General features: G+C 44.8%; 1 protein-coding gene across 1 annotated transcript in view; it reads left to right on the top strand.

Moving 5' to 3' along the window:
- Positions 1 to 282: 282 nt before the first annotated feature.
- Positions 283 to 24,364, top strand: part of LOC311309794 (protein sidekick-2-like) — a gene marked incomplete at both ends in the record, with an annotated part of 132,520 nt that continues 108,438 nt past the window's right edge. Inside the window, one exon of the mRNA XM_084439116.1 lies at positions 283 to 376. Within this exon, the coding sequence (XP_084295242.1) occupies positions 283 to 376 (94 nt within the window). The remainder of the gene's footprint in view (positions 377 to 24,364) is intronic.

Consider the following 24,364-nt stretch of genomic DNA (forward strand, 5'->3'; position numbering starts at 1 on the left):
TCAGTCTCATGATGTTGGAGATGGTGAATTTACTCTGGGGACAAAAGCCAGTCATGGCCGTGATGTGCAGGATGTTATACAAGGGGGATCATCAAAGTCAGTCTGGTGTCACAAGCGACTGTGTCTTGAGAGAGTTTGTGGTATTTTCATCTAACCACTGGTTTCCCACCTGATGTCCTGCATGATCTTTTTGAGGGCATTGTACCTTTGGAGTTAGCCCTGTGTATTCTGAAGATGATTGATCTGAAATATTTTACCTTTGAGTATTTGGACAGGGAAATCATGTCGTTCCCGGACCAACACACGGACAAGACTGACGAACCAAAGCTTATCTCCAAGAACCTTGCTGGAAAGAGGACCAATGGTCCCGAGAATGGTACATTGTTGAGACTACTCCTGTTTATGATTGGTAATGCAGTTCCTGAGGGAAATGGTGCTTGATCTGACCCAGATAGCAAGCGGATCTGGGCCATATACAGGCCAGATCTGGGCCATATACAGGCCAGATCTGGCCCTTGTGGTTTAGTTCCGGCCCATATATGGCCCGGAATCATTACACATCCGCTTGCTATCTGGGGGATGGATTTGAAAGAGAATGTGGAGCTGGTGCTGTCGCCAACATTTGATGATGTATTTATCCAGTATTTACAGACTACGATAGGGATCACAGACATGCTTCAGGAGGTTTCCCCTGAGTTTACTCTGCACCCTGAGCATCATATCGAGCACTACCCAGATATGTCATTTTAGGCCTCTTGTCCATTTGTGGACTATTAGATTTGAGGACAAGCATAGCTTTTTCAAACGTGTCATACATGACACACAAAACTTGGCCTTGGAATGTGTGTAAAACGTGGTGGCATGCTCCCTCAATGCACCATCATTCTTTAAACCACATCAGCAGACTTCAAATGTCTCTTATGTCTTGGTTTCAGTGCTTCCTGAGGTTGCAAAAGAACACATTGAACAGAAAACAGACAGCAACATGATATATAATTAAACATCAAAGATCACTATTAATGGCACTAACTATGGTGTTGGGATGTTTGTGTCTGTGGGACAGGAGGGTGGGGCTGCCTCTTTTGTATTATTAGTATTTTTTAGCTAAATTTAACAGCTCTTCCTTGTTACATTTATTTTCCAAGAACACAAATCATTCTACATTGAACACCTGAGATCATAATGATCTTTCCCTGGTGAATATGACCGTCCACAGCATATTGGAGCACAATGACAGCTCTCCCCTGTCTGCATACAACGTGGAAGGAAAACTGATGTTGACGCCCAAACGATTCATACTGCTACATTGAAATATAATACATAATGTTTTGCTGTTAGTGCCCTAGAATTTATTCTTCTTTCTTAAAAAAAGAAAGAAAAGAAAAGGTTGTGTTTGTTGCCACGAGTTAGTTTTTTGAGTGTGCCTGGCTGTCTGTGGGAGTTGGTGTGACCTCCATTTTGTTATTTTCTCTTTGTTGTTTTTGTGCGGTAACCGTGGGGCTTGTCTATTTCTACATTTAGCAGCACCATGTGGTGGCATTCGCTGGCCTTTTTTTCCCTCACTGGTTTGTGTAGTGTGTGGTTGGTCGAAGTTTCTCACTCTCATTTACATGTGTTGTGCGACAATACATTCTACATTGCCCACCTGCGATCGTATGAACCTTCCCAGGGGAATATGACTGTCCAGTGCATATTGGAGCTCAGTGACAGCTCACTGCATACTTTGCCAACTACTGAGCAAACCCAAGGGATTTCTGTACCCAGCAAGCAACAAGACAGACACCACAGCAAAGTTAAGCCCAGTAGGGGTGTTTATTAAATTCAAAATAAAGCACTCGGTAGACTTCTTGCTTCGGGGGCAGTCCATGTCTCTTCGTGGGGCACTCAGCCTCGGATCACTCCTGACCAGGTTTTCTGTAACATAGCAAAGAACTATGGAGCTCTATATTGGAGTTCAATTCATTGTAACATAATGGATGTAATGTGTATGCATTGAAACAATTGAGCAAACAGACTTTTTCCATTTTGATCATTCGCGCATTTGTAATGTACTGTAATTGACTTTCTTTGTTGATAAATGTTTTTACCTAGGACCCACCTTTGTACGGCACTTTGGTCGACTGCAGTCGTTTTAAACGTGCTTTATAAATACATTTTGATTTGATTTGAATTGTCCATTAGATGATGCCAGCACCCAGAAATCCCTGCTCGCGCTTACATCACTACAGATATTGCTATCAAGATTACACTGACTGAGTGGCCAGAGTCAGAGCTAATTAACATAGTGCGAGAGAAAGCCAAGCCAAGACTGGACCAGTTTAAGGTCAAGGTTAAGGTTAACTTTATTTATATAGCACATTTAAAGTCACACTGAAATAAAAAATAAAAAAAGCATTCTGTCCCATTTTGGTTCAATCAATCAAATCAAAGCTTTATTTGACACATAATGGTCATAGTGTTCACCTATTCAACGATGTATGCCCAAAAAATTTCAAAATTCTAGTTGTTCCACAGCTTCAGGGCAGCCACTGCAAAAGCTCTGTTGCCGTTTAACGCTTAAGTATGATGATCCCGACCTTGGTGGACAACTCAGCTGTCTACTTGATATTCAAGAGCTACCTGAGAAAGCCACATTGCAAGTAATGAGAAGTGAAAGTGACGCAAGCTCATGTGCCAGTTCAGATACGGAAATCCTCCCTCATGTGCCTGTAAGTTTGTGTTTTAAGACCTCGCCTGACGTTTTCCCTGTGCCTGCGTTTCCCTTTGAAGTAGAGCATGAGCTTGAAAAGGGAAACAGTGCCTTCGAGAGATCTGGACAGAGACTGGAATTAACCAGAGCCCACAAGCACCATATCTTGGAGACCATGGCTGAAGTGATGCACAGTTTCAAGCCTGTCCAAGTGCCAGCTCATTCATGTCTTAAAGAGTCTGGAAGTGTCAGTGGATGGTATGGATGGAAAGTGAGCCTGAAATTCAAGATGGGAAGTGACCGGACCAGGCTGGCCAGATCGGGATGTCTGGAGGTGTCTGTCAACGCAGGCAGAAACAACCCTGACCAAGAGCACCCCCACTCCAACATAAAAGCCCAATCCCAATAACCCCCCTAGGCCCTAGCCCTTGCCCCTACCCCTACATTTTACACATTCCCGCTTAGGGTAGTGTGTCCCATTCCTTTTAGCTTCTAGGGCTAGGGGGCATATTGAGGGCTAGTGGACGTTCAAACAGCCCTCCAAACCAATTTTTTTTTTCAGATGCTGACTTCAAACTGAGGCTAGATGAAAACTTACACAATATTTTGCGGACTGAGGCAGTGATATGAAGTGTAACTGCTGTAGACACCTCAGAGAAAAGGCTTTCATCTTTCCATAATAATTTTGTCTTTAGATGCGGAGCAGCAGACTGAGTTCTCTGGGGGTACGACCCCGAATAGTGTACCGCCCTGGACCAGAGCTGGACCAATTACACACACACACATGCACACACACACGCACACACACATGCACGCACACACACGCACACACACACACACACACACACACACACACACACACACTCACGCACACACACACACACACTCACGCACACACGCACACACACACACACACACACACACACACACATGCACACACACATGCACGCGCACACACACACACACATACTGAGCAAGAGGCTCAGTTCGTCGTTGTTAAATGTTTTAACTAATGTTGAAATGTGTCAAATAATGTTTGATGTTTTATTGTTTCTTTCTCTTTAGATGTTTCTGCTACCGTAGAGGATTGTATACTACTTTTTTATTTTTAACTTTATCTTACCAGGTAGTTGAGACTGAGACCTCTTTTTGCAAGGGAGACCTACATATGTACAGTACCTCTATGGGAAAAACAATTATCCTAAATAAAGATACAATTTGTACAACTGAAGTTTGTGCTTTTAGTATTCTGAACTTAAATTAAAATGAGATTAGCTTTTGAGTTATATACTTACTAAGTTAGTCGATTTTTATTCAATTAAGTACTCATACATCAAAATTGAGTTCGGAGAAAGTAAAAACATTATATATCTTAAACAATACTTTTAAGTACAGTGCACAGTGAAAGTTTGAATACATATACATTTTTAATTACTTACTTACTGAAAAAAACTAGTTTAGTCAACTTAAATAATTAGGTCAGTTAACTTAAAATATTTTGAGGTAATCAGTTTCAAACATTTTGAGTATTCAGAAATGTGTTTTACAGTGTAACTAGCTAACTAATACACTAATCAGCATACACGGGACGGGTCTAATCTATTTAATTGAATTATGTACATAAGGCTATTATATGTGACCCCTGAGCTCAACATTGGCTATCTGAAGTTAATTTGCAAAATGGCTGACTTTTTCCATTCATAACATGAGGATCTATGTTGTCAACAGGGTTTACATGCATTGACCTTCCTCAAATTTTTTTTTGAATGGGCTCTTTACAGTAGTATACAGTACACTGTCAGCGGGTACCTCTTTGAGATGTCCATCAGCCTGGATGCCCCTGGGGAAGGCTATCATCAGTGTCATGTCTCTCTCAGGCACCTGTCATCCCGAATCAAGCATGGCCTCTTCAAAACAAACCACACAAACAGACAATCAGCTTCGCTAAGAAAAAAACATCTACCCGAGACATGACACACGGCAGTGAATGACCAGGATGTAGAGGGATGAAGTAAGGCAAGGAAAGGCAAGGCAAGTTTATTTGTAATGCACATTTCAGCAACAAGGCAATTCAAAGTGCTTTACATGAGACATTAAAAGCATCAAGACAAAGTGCAACACATAAAAGATCAGAACATTTAAAACAAAAATGCAGGAAAAATAAAATACAGGAATAAAAGTTACAGTGCAGTGTATGAATAAATAATTAAATTGATTTAATAAAAAGCAGACTCACGCTGCACCCCTGTGCTCTCAGTCGGGTCGGAGGTGAAGAAAAGAGTGCAGTTTTGCACCGCTTGGAGGCAGATGGTGCAGAAGGTGTAGCTGCAGTCGCCAGAGCAAAGACCACAACACACGTCCAGACACAGACCACAACACAGGTCACAGCAGCGGTCACAGCAGTAGTTCCTCCTCTCCCGACCGCTGTTCTCCTCTCTCTGTGGACAGGAGCAGGGCAGCTTGCAGGACTGCAACCCCATGGGTCACCCTTTAGAAAGACGAGCACACATTAGCCATGCACTCACTTGATATTCAAAGATACTGGAGAAAGTACAGGCAGCTGCCTGGAAAGTTGAGGTTCAGTGGATTCACTTGATTGGTCAGATAGTTTCTCAGTTCTTAGAAAGCTCTCTTTGGCTGTATGGAGCTTAACATTACTTCTTAGTCGATTATCTTGAGTTTAGTCCAAAGTTCTGAAAACCACACCTCCCTGCCACATCACCTCATCTTCTCTCTATTTATCTTCCTGGTGCTATCTGTCTGTTTGACTGACTACAGTATTGCTATTACTGTACATGAACATGTTTCACACTTTGCACCTGCATCCCTTCGCAGATAGCAAGCGGATGTGTAATAATTCTGGGCCATATATGGGCCGGAACTAAGCCACAAGGGCCAGATCTGGCCTGTATATGGCCCAGATCCGCTTGCTATCTGGGTTTCTCACACAATCAGGTCTACAGTAAGACAAGACACAAAACAGAGCAAGCCTGAGCAACATTTCATTTCATTTCAAACCTTTATTTATACTCGTAAAGCATGAGGTTTCCCTCATTTACAGTGTTGACAAGTTCACACAGATACACAAATAACAGAAAAAATACAATAATAATAATAATAATAAATAATAATAATTAAAAACAGTTACAGGTCGAAGTACAAATTCCAAGAGCCATGGATTTAAACTCTGCAACCGAAGGAGACTCCAGTAGACCAGAACACAGTGACATCAAATTGTAATAAATAGGAAGTACATGACACATGCGGATGGACACCCCCCTTTATGGGGGGAAAACCAGGCAGGACCAGGGCGGGATTTGTCATTACCATTTAAACTTTCCACCATTCAGATTCAAAGTTGTTCACCCAAAAAGGGGCAGTAGCCACACCCACGGCATGATAGGTCCTGGATGTTGCTCAGGGTTTTGATGTACCGCAGTGCTGTACGAAGGTTTCTAATGTATCAAATCAAATCAAACTTTATTTGTATAGCGCATTTCATACACAGAGGCAACACAATGTGCTTTACAGAGAGCAATGGGAGGGTGGGCATAGGTCCTACCCCTACATATTCCAGAGGGAAGCAAAAAAACAGTTTCACCCGGAGGCCAGAAAAGTGAGCTGTAAACATTCTTCCCTGACCTCTCTCAGCGAGACGATCGAGCAAGCTCCTGGTATACCTTAGCGAAGGAATTGTTTTTCCTATGACTGTTCCCTAGACTCTCCTTTAGTGGGCGTCTTAAGGTACATCGTTAGACGAGCTGGTGAGATACATCGTTAGACGAGCTGGTGAGATACATCGTTAGACGAGCTGGTGAGATACATCGTTAGGTGGAGCTGTCCCTGGGTGCAGTTCTGGAAATTAATTAATTGATACCGCACGCATTGATTGCTCATTTGTAAAGTCAAATGAATTACATTTGACTATAACAAGCATTGTCGTAATCACTGTACTTTCTAATATTATGTAAATCACAGGTGCATGTAACATGGAGGTGTCAGCAGTTTCTTCAACATTTTTGTTAAAATAAAGGCATCATGAGGGGCAAAAACCAAAACCAAAGACTAAACAATAAAACCAAGGTGAAAAACAAGTGAAGAACAAAAGACAAAGCTTACAAGTTTACAGACTTACAGTACAAGTTGGCAGAGGACAACAGGGACAACACACAGCTACAGCAAATAATGAACAAAGAACAAGAGTGGAGGTACTGTACGTGTTGGCTATATACACACAGACTAACAAGACAAGTGGAAACCAATCAAACAATCAGTGGCACAGGTCACTCAATCAGAGTCAATTTAGCCAGTTGTAGTCCTAGGGTCTGCTATTGGGCCAGGGATGCCAACAACAACATATTTGATTGGTGGAGACATTGCTGTTGCACTACAGTATAGGATTGTGGGTAGTGCAGTAATGTTTTTCCTGTATGAGCAGCAGTAGTTTGAGGGGACAAAATGAGGACTTCAAAATACTTGAACTTGAATACAAAAATTCTGTTTTTGAGATAACATTCTGACACATTTCACAATTCATCTACCAAATCATGAAGATTTTTTTTTTTTTTCATGAACTTTGGAGATTTATAGAGTGAGTATTTGCAGTAGCTGCATACAATATTGTTTACAGTAAAACATTTTGATGTGCTGTGGGCTCCGTTTTTGATATTTCAAAAATCTGTGAAGATCGTTTGGAAGACGAAGAGGAAGACGAAGAGGAAGATTCAGCATATTGGGAAATATGACTGGCAGCTGAGGCGGCCCGGCCCCTAATGATGATGATGATGATGATGATAGCTAAATGGGTATCGGGTGGGTGATGGGTGAGGATTTTGTTCTCGGACGGTATTTGAACAGGACTGCACTGTCCGAGAGGACATCCAGAGGACTGCACCGTCCGAGAGGACATCCAGAGGACTGCACGGTCCGAGAGGACATCCAGAGGACTGCAGTTGGTCGTGATGAAATAATTAACACAAACCAAATGACTATGCAGACGGCGTCGCCGTTGGCTCCTTTGGTTCAATACAAGGATGCGTTGTAATGCAGCGATGATGTAATGTGTTGTAATACAAATACAAAAAAATAAAATAAATAAAAGCCATAGAAATATCGAGGTATCTGGCTCGACAGTTCTCTCTCCTTCCAGACCCACATCCATACCCTGCTCAAGTCAGAATGATGAAAATATTGTTTTCATCATGAATTTTCCTAAAGTTGATTGGTTGACTAATGACGTGATGCGCAGGGAGGGTACAGTAGATGCAGAAGATGTGCAACTCTCCTTTTGAAAAGTATAATTTTGCCCTAATCAGGCTAAAACTATAAGAGGATAAACGGAGCGCTTCGGTAAGGGACAGCTACGATGGCTGATCTAGATCTAGTGATCTAGTATAAATAGACTGAGTATAAATGAAGCTTTACAGTACGCAGCCTACATTGTGCTAGAGGAACTCAGTGAAACTTTTTAAGTGTACGGTTTTGTGCCTGTTTCTGTATGTGACAGTGCTTGGTGTGGTGTCAGGTGAGAGGTGGCCCATGGTTTGAGCGTCCGAGACCAGGCTAGGTTCGAGACTGCGTCACTAGGCCAACTGCCAAGTGATTTCTCATCCATCACTGCCTACTACTGTTTCCTTTAGCTAGGCACTTAACCCCAACTCTAGCTCATAATTGTAAGGCGCTTTGGATAGAAATGTCTACAAAATTATGTGGATGTTTCAACTCCAAGATGGAGAGGAAAGTTAGCTGAAGACAGTTGTCTGCTAATTTATCATTCCATCAAACATGAAGAACTAATGAGAAATATTGCAAATGTCCAGTTTTTTCTTCTTCTCTACACCCATCTCTCCCACTCTCTTTCTCCCTCTCTCTCTCCCTCTCTCTCTCACACACACACACACACACACACACACACACACACACACACACACACACACACACACACTCCTTATAACACACACGTCAGCATGCTGGGAGTGACATGGGAACGACTGTGCGGCAGATTTGACCTTGACGGCTCCAATAGGGAGGTAATAAAAGGCTGTAGTGTGCTATTGTTGGCCCTGGGGCATCAATTAATGAGTGACATGACACAGCTGTGAGATATGGCGACAGGAAGGGGGCAGGGGGGTGATGGACGACAGGTGTCAGCAGCCCACAAGGTCCTCACCCGTGATGATCCCCGGCAGCGGAAAACGCCCCCCACCCCCGACACACACACACACCTCCACACACACACACACACTCTGAAGACAGCACTCTGCCGGAGAGGTACGTTTACTGTAGAATAAATCACCAACGGTTTCATTACATTATTCATGCGCTAAGTAGGCCCCACTAGACTCAAGGGCAACTTACATATTTCACCTCTCACATACTCAGACAGACCTAGTCCATACTTACACACAAGCTCCAGTGACAATTTACTTCAGTTTGAATGTGATCAACCATCCCTACATTGTGTTCTTGTACATTGTGAGTATGGAAAACAGAAAACTCAAATACAGCATAATTAAAAATGGAGAAAAATCATATCTATTGGACGCTTAATACATTACTGGCTAGACATGTTAGACTGATATCAAGGTAATGCTGGATAATTAATTGATAAGGGTGATGAGTGTCAACTGCCTAATGGAATGCAGTGCTTAACCTCTGATATCCTTCTGTGCACTTCACTTAGTGTCAGGATAATTGGATTACGAGCTGATAACTACTTTACCATGAACGCGCACACGCGCCGACACACCCACGAGCGCACGTACCATGACACAAACGTTCCTTCACTTCTCCTCATCCTCGTCCGATAGAAGCCCCGGCAGGGAGGTGTGATACTTATAAGGGGGTAACGAGTTAAGAAGCACTTAACTCCAAAGTACTTCTTAACTCCCATACAAAGGGTTGCTTAAGAAGAGTTCCTTAAGAAGGTTCTTTATCGGGAGACGCGGCCAAGAACGTTAGACCCGACCGAATCGCGCGGCCATGATTGCGCCGAGCCTGATGTCACCGCGTGTACGCCCACACCCCGCCCACACCCCGCCCACACCCCGCCCACACCCCGCCCACACCCCGCCCCGGAGCGACTCTGTGGCTAAAGCGATGAATAACAGTTTAAACAGTAAAACGGCGAAGAGATTTACCGGGGCTGTCGGAGGGGAGACGGCAGGGCGGGGTGATAAACGACAGTGGGGAGGGACCCTGCGTAACAGGCCACTCCGGCATTTCATTTGATTGGCAAGACACCCATATTTCAACCCTCCCCCCCACCCTAAGTCCCATAAGAGCTGCGCACCAGAACTTAGTGTTGCTCCATCACTCCTATCAGCTGGGCACGGTGCCCGGGGGTAATTGGCAGGTTGAGATCAACACTCACAGGGAGGAGGAGGAGGAGGAGGAGGAAGAGGAGGGAGGAAGAATACAGCGGTGTGTGGAAGCAGGAAGGATGGGGGAGATGTTTAAATGGACCCAGGAAGGAGTGGGCGATTTTATTTGCTGTGTGAATGCCTAGTGGGATAAATGCCTAAGCAGCGTTCTGTGAGGCGTGGGCCTTTTGTGCGACAGACTACAGTGAGTCTGAATTAAAAAGCAAAGGCAGAATGCTCCTTTGATACCAATGTCTGGGTCTTGGAGAAATATGGCTTTTTTTTTGATAAGCGAAAGGCAATGGAAGCGTCCACAGGTCTAATTTATGACTCCTACATCTCTCACATCCGACCATAGAATGAAGCCATGTTTTCAGTTACATTAGTTTACTGTAATGAGTGCACCTTTGAGGATTGTTTCCAACATATTTTAGTGTATGACAATGTATTAACTTAGATGTCCCTTCTTTATGCAGTTCTTAAGTAAATAATTTCTCTGATTGTTTTGGAAAACCCCAAATAAAATATATTTAACAATTTCTAGCACACTGAAAGTGATGTTTGACCATGATAATCACAGGACCTCATGCAGTGTATTTCAAATGCATCATCTTCGTGTGGAACAGAACTTCAAGGAGGCCAAAAACGTCTAATCAACAAATTTATTGAGCATGCCTAACACAGGGCCGAATCTCTAGGCAAAATACTAAGGTTCACAGAGAGGCGCCGAGCTTATATGTCCTGGCTTCAGGTCAGGTATCACATGACAAACAAATTTGCATACAAGTAATGTTCATTAACTCCAGTTATGGTCACAAACGGTCAACTGATGTTGTGACTGGTCAGGGTGTCAGCTGGTCTTTGGCCCCCCTCCGGACAAAGGGGCTGCTTGGTTCTTCCTGGATCCTCCTAGAACAGTGGTTCTTAACCTGGGTTCGATCGAACCCCAGGGGTTCGGTGAGTCAGTCTCAGGGGTTCGGCGGAGGTCAAGACACACACCCGACTCATATGATTCGTGATGACACGCCCCGCTTGGCCATCATTGGCTGCAGGTGATCACGCTACATCGCTTGGCCTATCTGTGCTGCAGGGAATTTGGTGCGCTCAGTAGTCGACTTGTGACTGTCGTGATGGTACGTCGTGTGATTGTGAAAGGAACAGACTTTGTTGCGAAAATGACATGAGAGTGGCACTTGCCAAGGTCTGAACTGGTCTCTGAAAGGCAACAGCAGAAGTCACACTGATTTGCAGTAAATATTCATTATTATGCTTTTGTTTTTGTGTGAAAATCATGTTTTGATGGTTTTGTTCTTTGAACACAGTGATGTTGATGCACCGTTCATTTTGTGCACCAGTAAAATATATACCTACAGTATGTTTTGAATTTGAAAAAATCATATTTTATTTTTCCAATTAAGAAGGGTTCGGTGAATGCGCATATGGAACTGGTGGGGTTCAGTACCTCCAACAAGGTTAAGAACCACTGTCCTAGAACCATGTTACAACTGTAGTCTAACCGCCTTCTTCATCCGAGGTGAACTTTAGGTCACGCTGACTCAGAGACAGGACAAAGGAATGCTGACTCAGGGGCAAAGACCTCTGTTAAGACTTGAATTAACACAGTTTTAACTAAAGTGAAGGTATTTCATTATTCTAATTAAATGATTACTACATGAGAGTTATACAGACATGTGATTGATGTAATACAGTATAATACAGTATAAAAATAGACTACATACGCAAACACATGTGAGTGGTGACAGCTCACACAACACACACATGCATCTTCAGCGATCGCCAGTGAAATTTGTCCTCTGCATTTGACCCAAGCTGTCCTCCTCCAGGGGCAGCCAGGACCTGTCCTCCTCCAGGGGGAACCAGGAGCTGTGCTCCTCCAGGGGGAACCAGGACCTGTCCTCCTCCAGGGGGAACCAGGAGCTGTGCTCCTCCAGGGGGAACCAGGAACTGTCCTCCTCCAGGGGGAACCAGGACCTGTCCTCCTCCAGGGGGAACCAGGAGCTGTGCTCCTCCAGGGGGAACCAGGAGCTGTGCTCCTCCAGGGGCAGACAGGAACTGTGCTCCTCCAGGGGCAGCCAGGAGCTGTGCTCCTCCAGGGGGAACCAGGAGCTGTGCTCCTCCAGGGGCAGCCAGGACCTGTCCTCCTCCAGGGGGAACCAGGAGCTGTGCTCCTCCAGGGGGAACCAGGAGCTGTGCTCCTCCAGGGGGAACCAGGAGCTGTGCTCCTCCAGGGGGAACCAGGAGCTGTGCTCCTCTAGGGACAGTCAGGACCTGTCCTCCTCCAGGGGGAACCAGGAGCTGTCCTCCTCCAGGGGGAACCAGGAGCTGTGCTCCTCCAGGGGGAACCAGGAGCTGTGCTCCTCCAGGGGGAACCAGGAGCTGTCCTCCTCCAGGGGCAGCCAGGAGCTGTGCTCCTCCAGGGGGAACCAGGAGCTGTGCTCCTCCAGGGGGAACCAGGAGCTGTCCTCCTCCAGGGGCAGCCAGGAGCTGTGCTCCTCCAGGGGGAACCAGGAACTGTGCTCCTCCAGGGGCAGCCAGGAGCTGTGCTCCTCCAGGGGGAACCAGGAGCTGTGCTCCTCCAGGGGGAACCAGGAGCTGTCCTCCTCCAGGGGCAGCCAGGAGCTGTGCTCCTCCAGGGGGAACCAGGAGCTGTCCTCCTCCAGGGGCAGCCAGGAGCTGTGCTCCTCCAGGGGGAACCAGGAGCTGTCCTCCTCCAGGGGGAACCAGGACCTGTCCTCCTCCAGGGGGAACCAGGAGCTGTGCTCCTCCAGGGGGAACCAGGAGCTGTGCTCCTCCAGGGGGAACCAGGAGCTGTGCTCCTCCAGGGGGAACCAGGAGCTGTGCTCCTCCAGGGGGAACCAGGACCTGTCCTCCTCCAGGGGGAACCAGGAGCTGTGCTCCTCCAGGGGGAACCAGGAACTGTGCTCCTCCAGGGGGAACCAGGACCTGTCCTCCTCCAGGGGGAACCAGGAGCTGTGCTCCTCCAGGGGGAACCAGGAGCTGTGCTCCTCCAGGGGGAACCAGGAGCTGTCCTCCTCCAGGGGGAACCAGGAGCTGTCCTCCTCCAGGGGGAACCAGGAGCTGTCCTCCTCCAGGGGGAACCAGGAGCTGTGCTCCTCCAGGGGGAACCAGGAGCTGTGCTCCTCCAGGGGGAACCAGGAGCTGTCCTCCTCCAGGGGGAACCAGGAGCTGTGCTCCTCCAGGGGGAACCAGGAGCAGTGGGCAGCCTCATCAGTGGCGCCCGGGAACCAAGTCCAAGTGCTCAGTCTCAAGTGTGCATGTCCACTAGCGCAATTGACGTACAATGATTATCTCAAACCCATTCAAAATCAATGGGGGCGTGAAATCGGAAAGTGGATGGTGCAAGTTCCCATGGCGATGTGTTCGCTCGCAACATCTGGACGCTTCGAATTAGCATAAAATAGGATGGATGTCTATTCTATGCAGACTCCAGGCGAATTCCGCGTGCCGTGTCCAATCAGGAGAGGCTAACAGTGAAAGGGGCAAACAGACCCTGGCCAGTGATCTCCCCAAACGTGGAAGTCAGTGCTTATTTGGATAAACTAACCACATATTGGCAATCTACTTAACGCTACTTAAAACTTAATAAAGTGGCATATTAACAATCCTACAGACACATTTGAGTCAACTGATAGTGGCAGCAGGTGACAGGAAGTGAAACCAAAAGGCCCACGAGCGATTCAATCGTGGGGGGGGGCATCACTGCCTAGTGGACATGCACCCTAAGTCCAGGACAGGGACAGGACAGGACTGAAGAGTGATGTGTTCTCTCTGCATGTTTTTATATTAGGGTTCTTGTGAGGAAACCGCTTGAGAACATGCGAACTCCACACAGAAAGACCCAACCATCACGATACTGACAGGATATCCAGTGCAAAATGACAAAGATTCTACAAAGAGAGATGGAGAGATGGAGTGACGGGGGATTCAGAGTGACATACTGTATGTTCTCTGTAGCATTTTAATTTAGCGTGCAAAGTGACAAATGCCCGGTTAGACTATGTTATCAAGTTGTCTTTTTAAAGGAGCGTTTGGCACCTGACAGACAAGCATAATGCGCAGTGCTGTCTCTCCCCCATCCCGGAGGTAGGGGGGGTGGGGATCGATTCTGATTGGTTTCTCAGCATGTGGTCGATCTGTGGGATTGACTGACTAATGTATGTTGACATGGAGATCAATTTAGCCTGCTCGAGCAGCTGCTATTAATGAGGCGCAAAATAACTACTGTCTGTTAGCCGTTGGCTGGGCGCGGTTTCATTCCTTCTCATTAGCTACAATGCACACTGATGAGGCTTCTCCTATGGCTACACACTAGTCTTCAATCACAAAATAGCGTCTCATTCATTTGCATCTGTGGGAAGGAGAGAATCTACTTTCATGCTTAGTCAATCCTCTGACAGTTCTCTCAATTGTAGCCGATGACTACTAGTGTTGACATTATGTCTTCATTTTAAGATAGTGCACATTTAGCACATGAAGGCAGGCATAAAAGGCAATTAAAGGCGTACCATTTTGATATAATTTACAAAAATACCTACATTACTGTTACTACTATTACTACATTACAGTAACTGTTCCGTTAGTGGGGAACCAATGCAGAGACATGTGAGCTACTTCCTGTGACATCACCACAGGTTCTGGGTCCACTGCCCTGGATGTTGTGTTGGTAACACACCCGCCCCTGCTCATTCATCAAAAGGGCCAGTGCTCTATTCATGAGAGGATTTACACACTATAGAGGAGAGGTCGACAATTACCACAGATTTATGACCAGAGGCCGGGATGGCGTGGCACTGGCAGCTGCTGCTTGAGATTTGAACACGTTTGGACACAGAGAGAGAGAGAGAGAGAGAGAGAGGGAGAGAGAGGGAGAGAGAGAGAGAGAGAGAGAGAGGGAGAGAGAGAGAGGGAGGAGGGGAGGGGTAGAATGAGAGATCGTTCAGGATATTGACCATGGGAAGACAAGAGAAAGCAGGTCAAGGTAAAAACATAACTCAAGCTAAGAGACAAAAGGTGAAAGGTTATCTGGTAGGCTCTCTGTTTAATGCAGTAGCTCGTTAGTTCCCATTTTTGACAGGGCTAGCTTCGTAAGTAATGAGTTGTTCAAGTATGACCACTAGGAAAGAAGAACTAAAAACTGTGTGTGTGTGTGTGTTTGTGTGAGTGTATGTGTGTGTGTTGGTGTGTGTGTGTGTGTGTGTGTGTGTGTGTGTGTGTGCATGTGGTTGTGATCCTAGAAAGAGGGAAACTCCCATGTTAAAACACAGCCCTTATCCTCTCATACTGACTTTGCTATTAAAGTGATTCACAGAGCAACATCACACAGCTGTCTGGACCTATCGGGTTGTTTCATGATAAACCATGCCATGCATCGGGGATATGAATGATTCCTATACCTTTTGGATTTACTGAAAATCGTTTTTCAACATTGGAGGAGATGCAGGGACAAGTGACAAAGGTGACCTCTATGATCAGGATTATGTCTGCTAATGTCACTGCTTGTCTTTTCCAAGATGGCTCCTGATGTCACCGGGGCACTAATTGTGGCCCCGACATAATCAGCTCACAAGAGCACACAAGGCCACTGAAGTCACCTCTCTAATGACAAGATGGCTGGCTTTGTTAGCCTTGCATGGCTTTAATGTAGTGTAGAGAGGGAATGGGAGGTGCAAAGGACATGGATTACATGTCAGAATTAGAGGAGGCAGATACTGTATGCAGCACTAAAATACCCTCTGGGGGCCCTAGGTCTTCTATTGACAAATGCGGGCTTCGTCGTCAATCTTGCTATTCAGAAAATGTGGACTCACTGTTGGTTCAGGCTCACTAAAATCAATATGTCATTTTATGGCCAATCTTAGAAAACATGTCATGCTACTGTGATAAGGTCCTCTAATAACCCACGGCCCATTAGAACGCATAGAGAAAACAATGTTTCAAGCCTCGTTAGCAGAATTATCCGGATCATTTTAATGTGTTGTACACTGTTACTCTCTGTCTTATGGCTTCGATACACTGTGATATTTGCAATCTTATATGTTTCTTGCAAGCCACACGGTGCGACACAAACCTGTAATCTTGGGTACGACCATGCATGTACATTGTGATGAGACACTTCTGAATCGTAGGCTACGAGCGGCTATGACCGGCTACCCTCCCCAAGCCCCGCCCCCCCTAAAAAACAACAAGTAGCATCATCAGCGTGCTCACACCACTGAGGTTGACCTATCATGATAAGATGGTGAGGATACATCATATAAACAAGGCCTTATAAACCGCGGGTGTTTTTTCGCGTCTATCCTCTATGTTGTTTTCACATTTGAGGTTAGCGTGGTGTGGTCGCGCTGATTAGTGAGTCGTTTCATGATGCTTTTCTATTGGTTTACTAGTTGACGTAGATCGTAGCAGCATTCACACTGAGATGATCATCCCAGATCATCGTAAATATCTGACACTGATACTTGTCGCAGGCTATCTTTATCGCAAGACCGTGACGTCGGCCATCTTTGAACCTCTCCCACAGTGCAGTGTAAGACCACCGGTTTTTGGAGCCACGAACACAGATTTTGCCACGATTGGTAATCTTTTGTCTGGGACATCCCATAATCACAGTGTATAGAGGGGCTGTTATTGCCAGTCTCAAAGATACTTACCCAAGCCCAGAGGAAATGATGGGGTCGATTGTCTCATACTGTTCTAGCATTTGGCTTTGACATTTGACACAAGGTTTTTTGTCCAGTCTGTTGTTTATGCTGGGGGGAGCGGATCATTCTGAATGGCAACTTGCCTGGTGTAATTTTGCTCAAAAGAAATAGTACACACACACACGCACGCACACACACACACACACACACACAAACACACACACACACACACGCACCACAGGCTGTCATGTTTAGAGTCACCCCTCTGCGGGTCCAGTTCTTAACAGTACTACTTCATCTTTGAAATAACCTGATTTTGCCGTACAAGTAGCTGCTACTGATGCATGCTGATGCTCCCGGTCATCTTCATCTGCTGACCCTAACCCTCTGCTGATGAGTAGCAAGGCAGGGCACAGTACTGCTTCCTCTCTTCTGTCTCATAATTGCATTAAACATACAGCACTACTAATCAGGTTCTGCTTAACAGCCTCACAGTACGAAGCCCAATCGTGGGAGAGGTCAGAACTCATCGGCATGACAACTGTTCACTCACTACTCCATTTAGCCTGCACCTTTGCTTGGACTGAATCTTTCGGACTGGCTTTGTGCTTCTTCCTTTCCCATTTGAAATAGATAGTTCATTCAAATGTGAGGGTTACTTCTAATGCCTGCTAATGTGATAGCTAAGTGTACCCACAGAGTGTTAGGGTACAGGTACCGTGGCTCAAAGCTGTAGACTTTTCCTCCATGCTGGATTATGTGACGATAGTTTGACTTAAAAAATTATGATACTGTATAAACACTCAAATTAACCCCCAACAGACTGTCCATATTTTATTTACTATGGGTACTCTGTGGAGTTTTTAAGTGAGTTTGGTAATGGATGACAGATTGTACCATTGCATTGTACTAGCAAGACGTGAATGCCTAAACGAAGCAGGTGAAAACCCAGATAGCAAGCGGATCTGGGCCATATACAGGCCAGATCTGGCCCTTGTGGCTTAGTTCCGGCCCATATATGGCCCAGAATCATTACACATCCGCTTGCTATCTCGGAATGATCTACATCAATCAACAACATAATGGCCGTGAATGAGGCCCTATGTCAAACATTACCAACTATCCCTTTAATACCAATGCTCAATATGCTGATAACAACATTTAAATCGTTAAAGCTTGCAATCAATAATCAAACTGCCATACTGTCTTTTTGAGTGAGTTATTGATTTCCATAATTTAACAGTTCTGAAAATGAAAAGGGGTCTTCCTATTTCAGTGGTTATTTTTGGTAGTAATGATTTGTATCTCTTAATCGTATGTTAACTTGATGTTTATCACACACAAACAGTTTGTCCTTAATGGAAAAAAGGCTTTGTAAACTTTTTCTTAAAATATTTTTATTTTATTTTAATTTGTGCAGTAGAATGTTGTCTCACACACATTAACTACTGTTGGGCATCCCATTATATAGTATACACATCACTCACTTCTTTATCAAAACCGCAGCTTAAAACTTCTTGCTTCCTTATCTGCAGTCTCCCCATATCTCTCTGAGTTGCATTGCAACTACACAGCAATAATTGATGTGGCTCTAGATTAGACTATGAGATTAGCATAAGAATGTATTTAGATAAAACCTTTGCAACCATTCGTCCAACCATTCCTGCCAATTGCATCACTCTTTCAGAAAAGACCTGTAATATGAGCCGTCCATGAGAGATTATTTTATAACAATAACATTTGACTCCTGTAACCTCTTTAATTTGAACACTGCTATATGTTATGTTGGAAAAGGGCAGGCTTTCAAAACTACTCGGCATAAGATTGGAGGAACCATCTATCACCATCTATCACAGGTAAATCTAATTCTTACTGAATCCAGTCGTGAGAAGAGCAAAAACATATTATCCGCAGAGAAAAGCCTTTCCATGTTGTTCTTTGTTTTTCTTTCAATGAAGAAATACTCTCCTGTTCAGATGTAACTGATGCTATAACATCTACGCTAACCTCCGCCATTGTTGTTTTAGAACGAACAGTTACTTCTCGCTACTGCCACACCTTAACCACGCCCGGCATAGCTGCTAGTATTTCCTCAAAGAAGGTTGATTGGCCGATCATTTTCTGATCGGGCACAAACAGATCTCTATCAAGCTTTTCCAGACTGAAATCAGGTGTGAGATCAGGATGGTGTCACCAGGCTAATGTTAAGTACCATGGCTTCAATTTATTCCTATTTCTTGCAGTACATACAATCTTTTTTGTCTTTTATTTAGGCCTACACCATACTATTGTTTTCCACTCATTTGATGGTTGAGGAAAAGGGAGAAAATGCACACCATAGTCTTGAAGAGATGCCGGTAACGGGTGAAATATACTACAACAAGAAAAGAAACTGCAATGGACTACACTTATATAACGCTTTTCCACCTTAGCGGCACTCAAAGCGCTTTACAATGGCCTCTCATTCACCGTAGCTGCCCCTTGGGTGCAATTTTGGGGTTAGGTGTCTTGCTCAAGGACACTTCGACATGTGGAAAGTCGGAGCTGGGATTCGAACCACTGACCCTTCAATCATTGAAGGGCCCGCTCTACCAACTGAGCTACAGCCGCCCCTGCACACAGAAGCTCTTGATGCTGGGTGATTTATTCAGACAACGTTTGGACCTAGCGGCCTTTGTCATTGTCTTACCAATGGGTCAGCCAGTGATAAGCTACGCCTAAACGTTGCCTGAATAAATCACCCAGCATCGAGAGCTCGAGTTTGTGGTTTCTTTCCTTTTTCTACTATATTCCACTCATTTGATGACATATTTAAAACAGACATAATGTTGGAGTTGACCAACACTAAAGGAATATTTGTATATATACAGTAATAAACAACAATGGCCCATGGTAACTCTCTTGTGGGATGTTGTATTAATACATCCATGGTGGGATGCCACAATGAGAGGAAGAAAAGGAACCAATAACATAGATTGCTTTCTACTATTTAAAATATATTTAAAGGATTTAACGGATTATAGGATTATATTTAAAGGATTCCATGCAATTGATAGAATTCTTACTGTAACCATAATGATTTTTTTAAAGGACTATTGTTACTATCAAATCAAATGCTGCATTGAAAAAAAAAGAAGTGGGGATACAAGTTGACCTTGATCCAGGGCACTTAACCACTCATGCATGTTGAGCATGGATTAGTTTTTATTTTCTATATTACCTCTGTCCGGGATGAAGTCCGGTGGAGGATGTTATGTTTTCAGTGGCGTCTGTTTTGTATGTTTGTCAGCAGGATTTTGCTAAAAATACCTGAATTTGCTACTGTGGGCAACGCAAGGCAAGGTTATTTGTAGCACATTTCAGCAACAAGGCAATTCAAAGTGCTTTACATGAGACATTACAAGCATCAAGACAAAGTGCAACACATATAAGGTCATATAAAACAAAATGCAAAAAAGGACACTCTTTTCTTTATCACATACTGAAAACTTCTCTCTCTCCACTCACTTATGTACAGTGTCCTTCTGTATAGTTGCTCGCTGGCTTTTCACCAGAGTCTCAAGGGACCTCATCAGCTGTCGGTGGCCTACTGTTGTGTCACGAGGCACACCTTGCACCAAAAATCGAAATTCTCCATTTCCAACATACATTTCCTTCTTTCCTCCCTCAACTCGTTCTACTAACACTCTCTTGTACTTTGCAGAATATTTAAAACATAATGCAGGAAAAATAAAATACAGGAATAAAAGTTACAGTGCAGTGTAATTGGTGCGCTTCTAGTTCCAAATGTGATCACTTACTACTCTTTCCGAGGAAGCTAATTGGGCAGCTGTTGGATGCAGTAAAAACTATTTTAGCATCCTTAGGAATGTGGGACATTTTAGTATGTTTCCATTCTGTGAAACTGTCCTCGTTGCAAATAGGACTGTTCAGTGATGCTGAACAACATCTGGAAACAATTTCGTAAAACAATCAACAGCGCAACATCCACATCCTCCTCAAGAAACACAAGGTCCCGTGAAACAGTGGCCAAATCTCTCTGGTGGTCTAAGAGTTAAACATTTTTAAAGCTCTGTTTTATAGTCACTCTAGGGGGTCTTTTTGGCACTTTGGTGAGTGTATTTCGTAATGCACACAATATTTATGTCCAGGATAGCAGGGCGTATTTAGCATTTGAGCATTTATTTGGAACATTACAGAATATTAGATCAACAATACTTTCAGTTCTACGCCCAAATGTGTTTCTTGCAGACCTCGTGATGTCCTGTGCCATTTGGAATAAATGACGAGTCTACATATCAAGTATACATACTTAGTCTTGTTCCCATCCGAGTGACTGAGTGAGGGATCTTCAACCTGCAGTACACTGTCCACCCAGAGAGGGCTGTCGTCCACTGCTGTTGACCGTCCGCGTCAGAAACATACTGTATCTCCACCTGGGACCGAACCGCAAGAGAGGGCCCCCTGAGGCCCCGGGCTTAATGTCAGACATGACACAGTACAGTTCTTCTTGTTTACTTAATTTTGTTAGGGATTCATTGAGCTGTCACACTCTGCGACATGTCCTGGTACATTGGACACCAGAGAGTTGATTAGGAAGAGTAGGCAGAATCCTCTTGATACCGAGAGGGATTTTGTCTGTGGGAGGCCAGTGTGAAATAACAGAAGACCTCCTGCTTCAATATCTCTATTCACGCCACATAAGCTATCCGGTGCCCCTGGAACCTGTGAGAATACTGTACCACGATACGCCTTCACACTCATTACGCTCGGGGATTTGAGAGTGAAGGATGCTTGAACAGAAAGTCTTAGAGTGATGGCGAAAATATAATTTGCCACCGTATGTAAATAGCTCCCTTAATTACCTACTGAGAAAAGCACAGAAATGAAAAAGCTGACCTTTAGAGGCTGATGAGCTATCAAACCTGTCTAAGATTACATGAATTCTAAATCCTATGCCTACGAGTTTTATTATGTTCATTGCCAGTCAGTTTTTATTAGGACCGCCGTAGCGTTTTGATTAAGCTACAGAGTTTGTGGCTTGCCAAGTTTTGTGCGGTATAAAAGAAAGAAAGTAGTCTGTTCAGAGTACTTCAGAAGTTTCTGAGTAAGGAACGAGAGAGATGAAGCACAGACACTTCTGCCATCACATTTCCCCAGATGGCAACACTCCCCAGAAAAAATGGATGGGAGAGGAACTTCAATCACCTAATGGCCATTTCAGCTTGGGGACAGGGGTGTAAAGTGAGAGAAAAAGGAGGTCTAGCCAGAGGCACAAATATAGATCACAACTATCACCAAACACAACTGAGAAAAGATTGTCCTGAATTACAGTTAAAAACATAATTCTAGTCAGAGCGACAAAGATGCAGGCATATGCTTAAAAATTGATATATTAGATGTTTACAGTTTTATATTTTATAGGGATGTAACATAATTTTGCATTAGTAAACCGTACGTGCTTACTGGTGACTGTGTGTGTGTGTGTGTGTGTGTGTGTGTATGTGTTTGTGTGTGTGTATACATTTATGAGTATGAAAATGGAAAGAGAGTTGGACAATAAACTGCCACGAGGCAGATGCAGCATAAATAACCAGAGGAGTGCAGCAGCTCTCTGGTTGTACGTCTCTGGGGCATTCTTGACTAAACAACTTGCTTTTCCCCCTCAAATCTTAACCTGGGGACTATTTCCACAGGCACTATTTTGCAATGGGTGCAATGTTTAGGCTAATGGATGGAGACAAATAGCACTTAAATAAAACATGTTGACTTTAATCACTGAAGTGCAGTAGCTCAACATAGACCTACTAATTAGTTTCTTGTATTAAAACCCCAAGGGGGAAATTGAGTGCCGGCATAGTTCAAAAACACACAACATGCAACACATAATAGCACAAAGGCCTGACGCAGCACACAACACAACAGAATACAAGACAACAGAGCCCATCTCAAGGCAATGTGGGCAGTAGGTGGAGAGCACAGTCAGACATGACAAAGATGTTCATTAAATAACTTCACTGCAGCAGGTACAAAGGACTTCACAAATCTATCAGTAGAGCACCTAGGCATCACAAAAAATGTGTCAAAGCTGAATATGCTAGAGAACCTTGTAGTGCAAAGGTGAAATTAAGAGTCTTAATATTTCACATCGTTTTATTTAATTTTTTTGAAGGTGATATGAAATTATGTTAATCCTTTCACGTATTGCTTTTCAAAAGCTGCTTTCTTGTATATGCATGGGTTTTGATGACATAGTTTCATAGGAGCCACCACAGTGGACGCTAGTGAGTCATCCGATACACTGCCACCCACTGGCCAGCCGGTGTGCAACACAAATTTCTGAAAACCAAGATGGCCGACGGAAAGCCAGAAACTGAAACAGAGCAATACCAATCCTTCCAGGTAAATAACGTTTGGTAACATTGAGTAACAACTAAGAAGTAATACAATTGTTAACATTTGCAATTATTGATTTCATGTTGGGCGGAAATTATGAATTATACAATTCATACTGTGGCTTTGTTGTTCTTGAAAATACTTAATCTACAGTAACTTTTTGGCTGTAAATCAATTGATTGATGTTCTTAGAATGTAAATTGTGTTGTGGGGCGTTCGCAGAGCGCGTCCCGGTCTGCCTCTCCAACACCTGACCTACCCTCCACCTCTGACCAGACCTCCATCTCTGACCAGACCTCCACCTCTGACCAGACCTCCACCTCTGACCAGACCTCCATCTCTGACCAGCCCTCTACCTCTGACCAGACCTCTACCTCTGACCAGACCTCCCTCTGACCAGACCTCCATCTCTGACCAGACCTCCCTCTGACCAGACCTCCATCTCTGACCAGACCTCCTCCTCTGACCAGACCTCCCTCTGACCAGACCTCCACCCCTGACCAGACCTCCACCTCTGACCAGCCCTCCCTCTGACCAGACCTCCACCTCTGACCAGACCTCCCTCTGACCAGACCTCCATCTCTGACCAGACCTCCCTCTGACCAGACCTCCATCTCTGACCAGACCTCCTCCTCTGACCAGACCTCCCTCTGACCAGACCTCCACCCCTGACCAGACCTCCACCTCTGACCAGACCTCTACCTCTGACCAGACCTCCCTCTGACCAGACCTCCACCTCTGACCAGACCTCCACCTCCACAGGTCTGCCTCTCCAACAGCTGACCAGCCCTCCACCTCTGACCAGACCTCCATCTCTGACCAGACCTCCACCTCTGACCAGACCTCCCTCTGACCAGACCTCCACCTCTGACCAGACCTCCATCTCCACAGGTCTGCCTCTCCAACAGCTGACCAGCCCTCCACCTCTGACCAGCCCTCCCTCTGACCAGACCTCCACCTCTGACCAGACCTCCATCTCCACAGGTCTGCCTCTCCAACAGCTGACCAGCCCTCCACCTCAGTGCACTCTCAGAGAGCGTTGCCTGGGCGACGACGCAGCCGGCCTCCATCAGGCAATCAGCGCACCTGAGACTGATTAGCTCCTCTGCTACAAGAGCCGGCCAGTCGATCTCCTTGAGTTTTCCTAAACGAGCCTGTTGTCGTCGAACCCAGCCTCACGCCGTTCGTGTCTTTCCCAGGATTTTGTTCCCACGGACCGTCTCCCTCTCATGTTT

Source organism: Borostomias antarcticus (genome assembly GCF_949987555.1).
Source record: "Borostomias antarcticus genome assembly, chromosome: 5".
NCBI lineage: Eukaryota > Metazoa > Chordata > Actinopteri > Stomiiformes > Stomiidae > Borostomias > Borostomias antarcticus.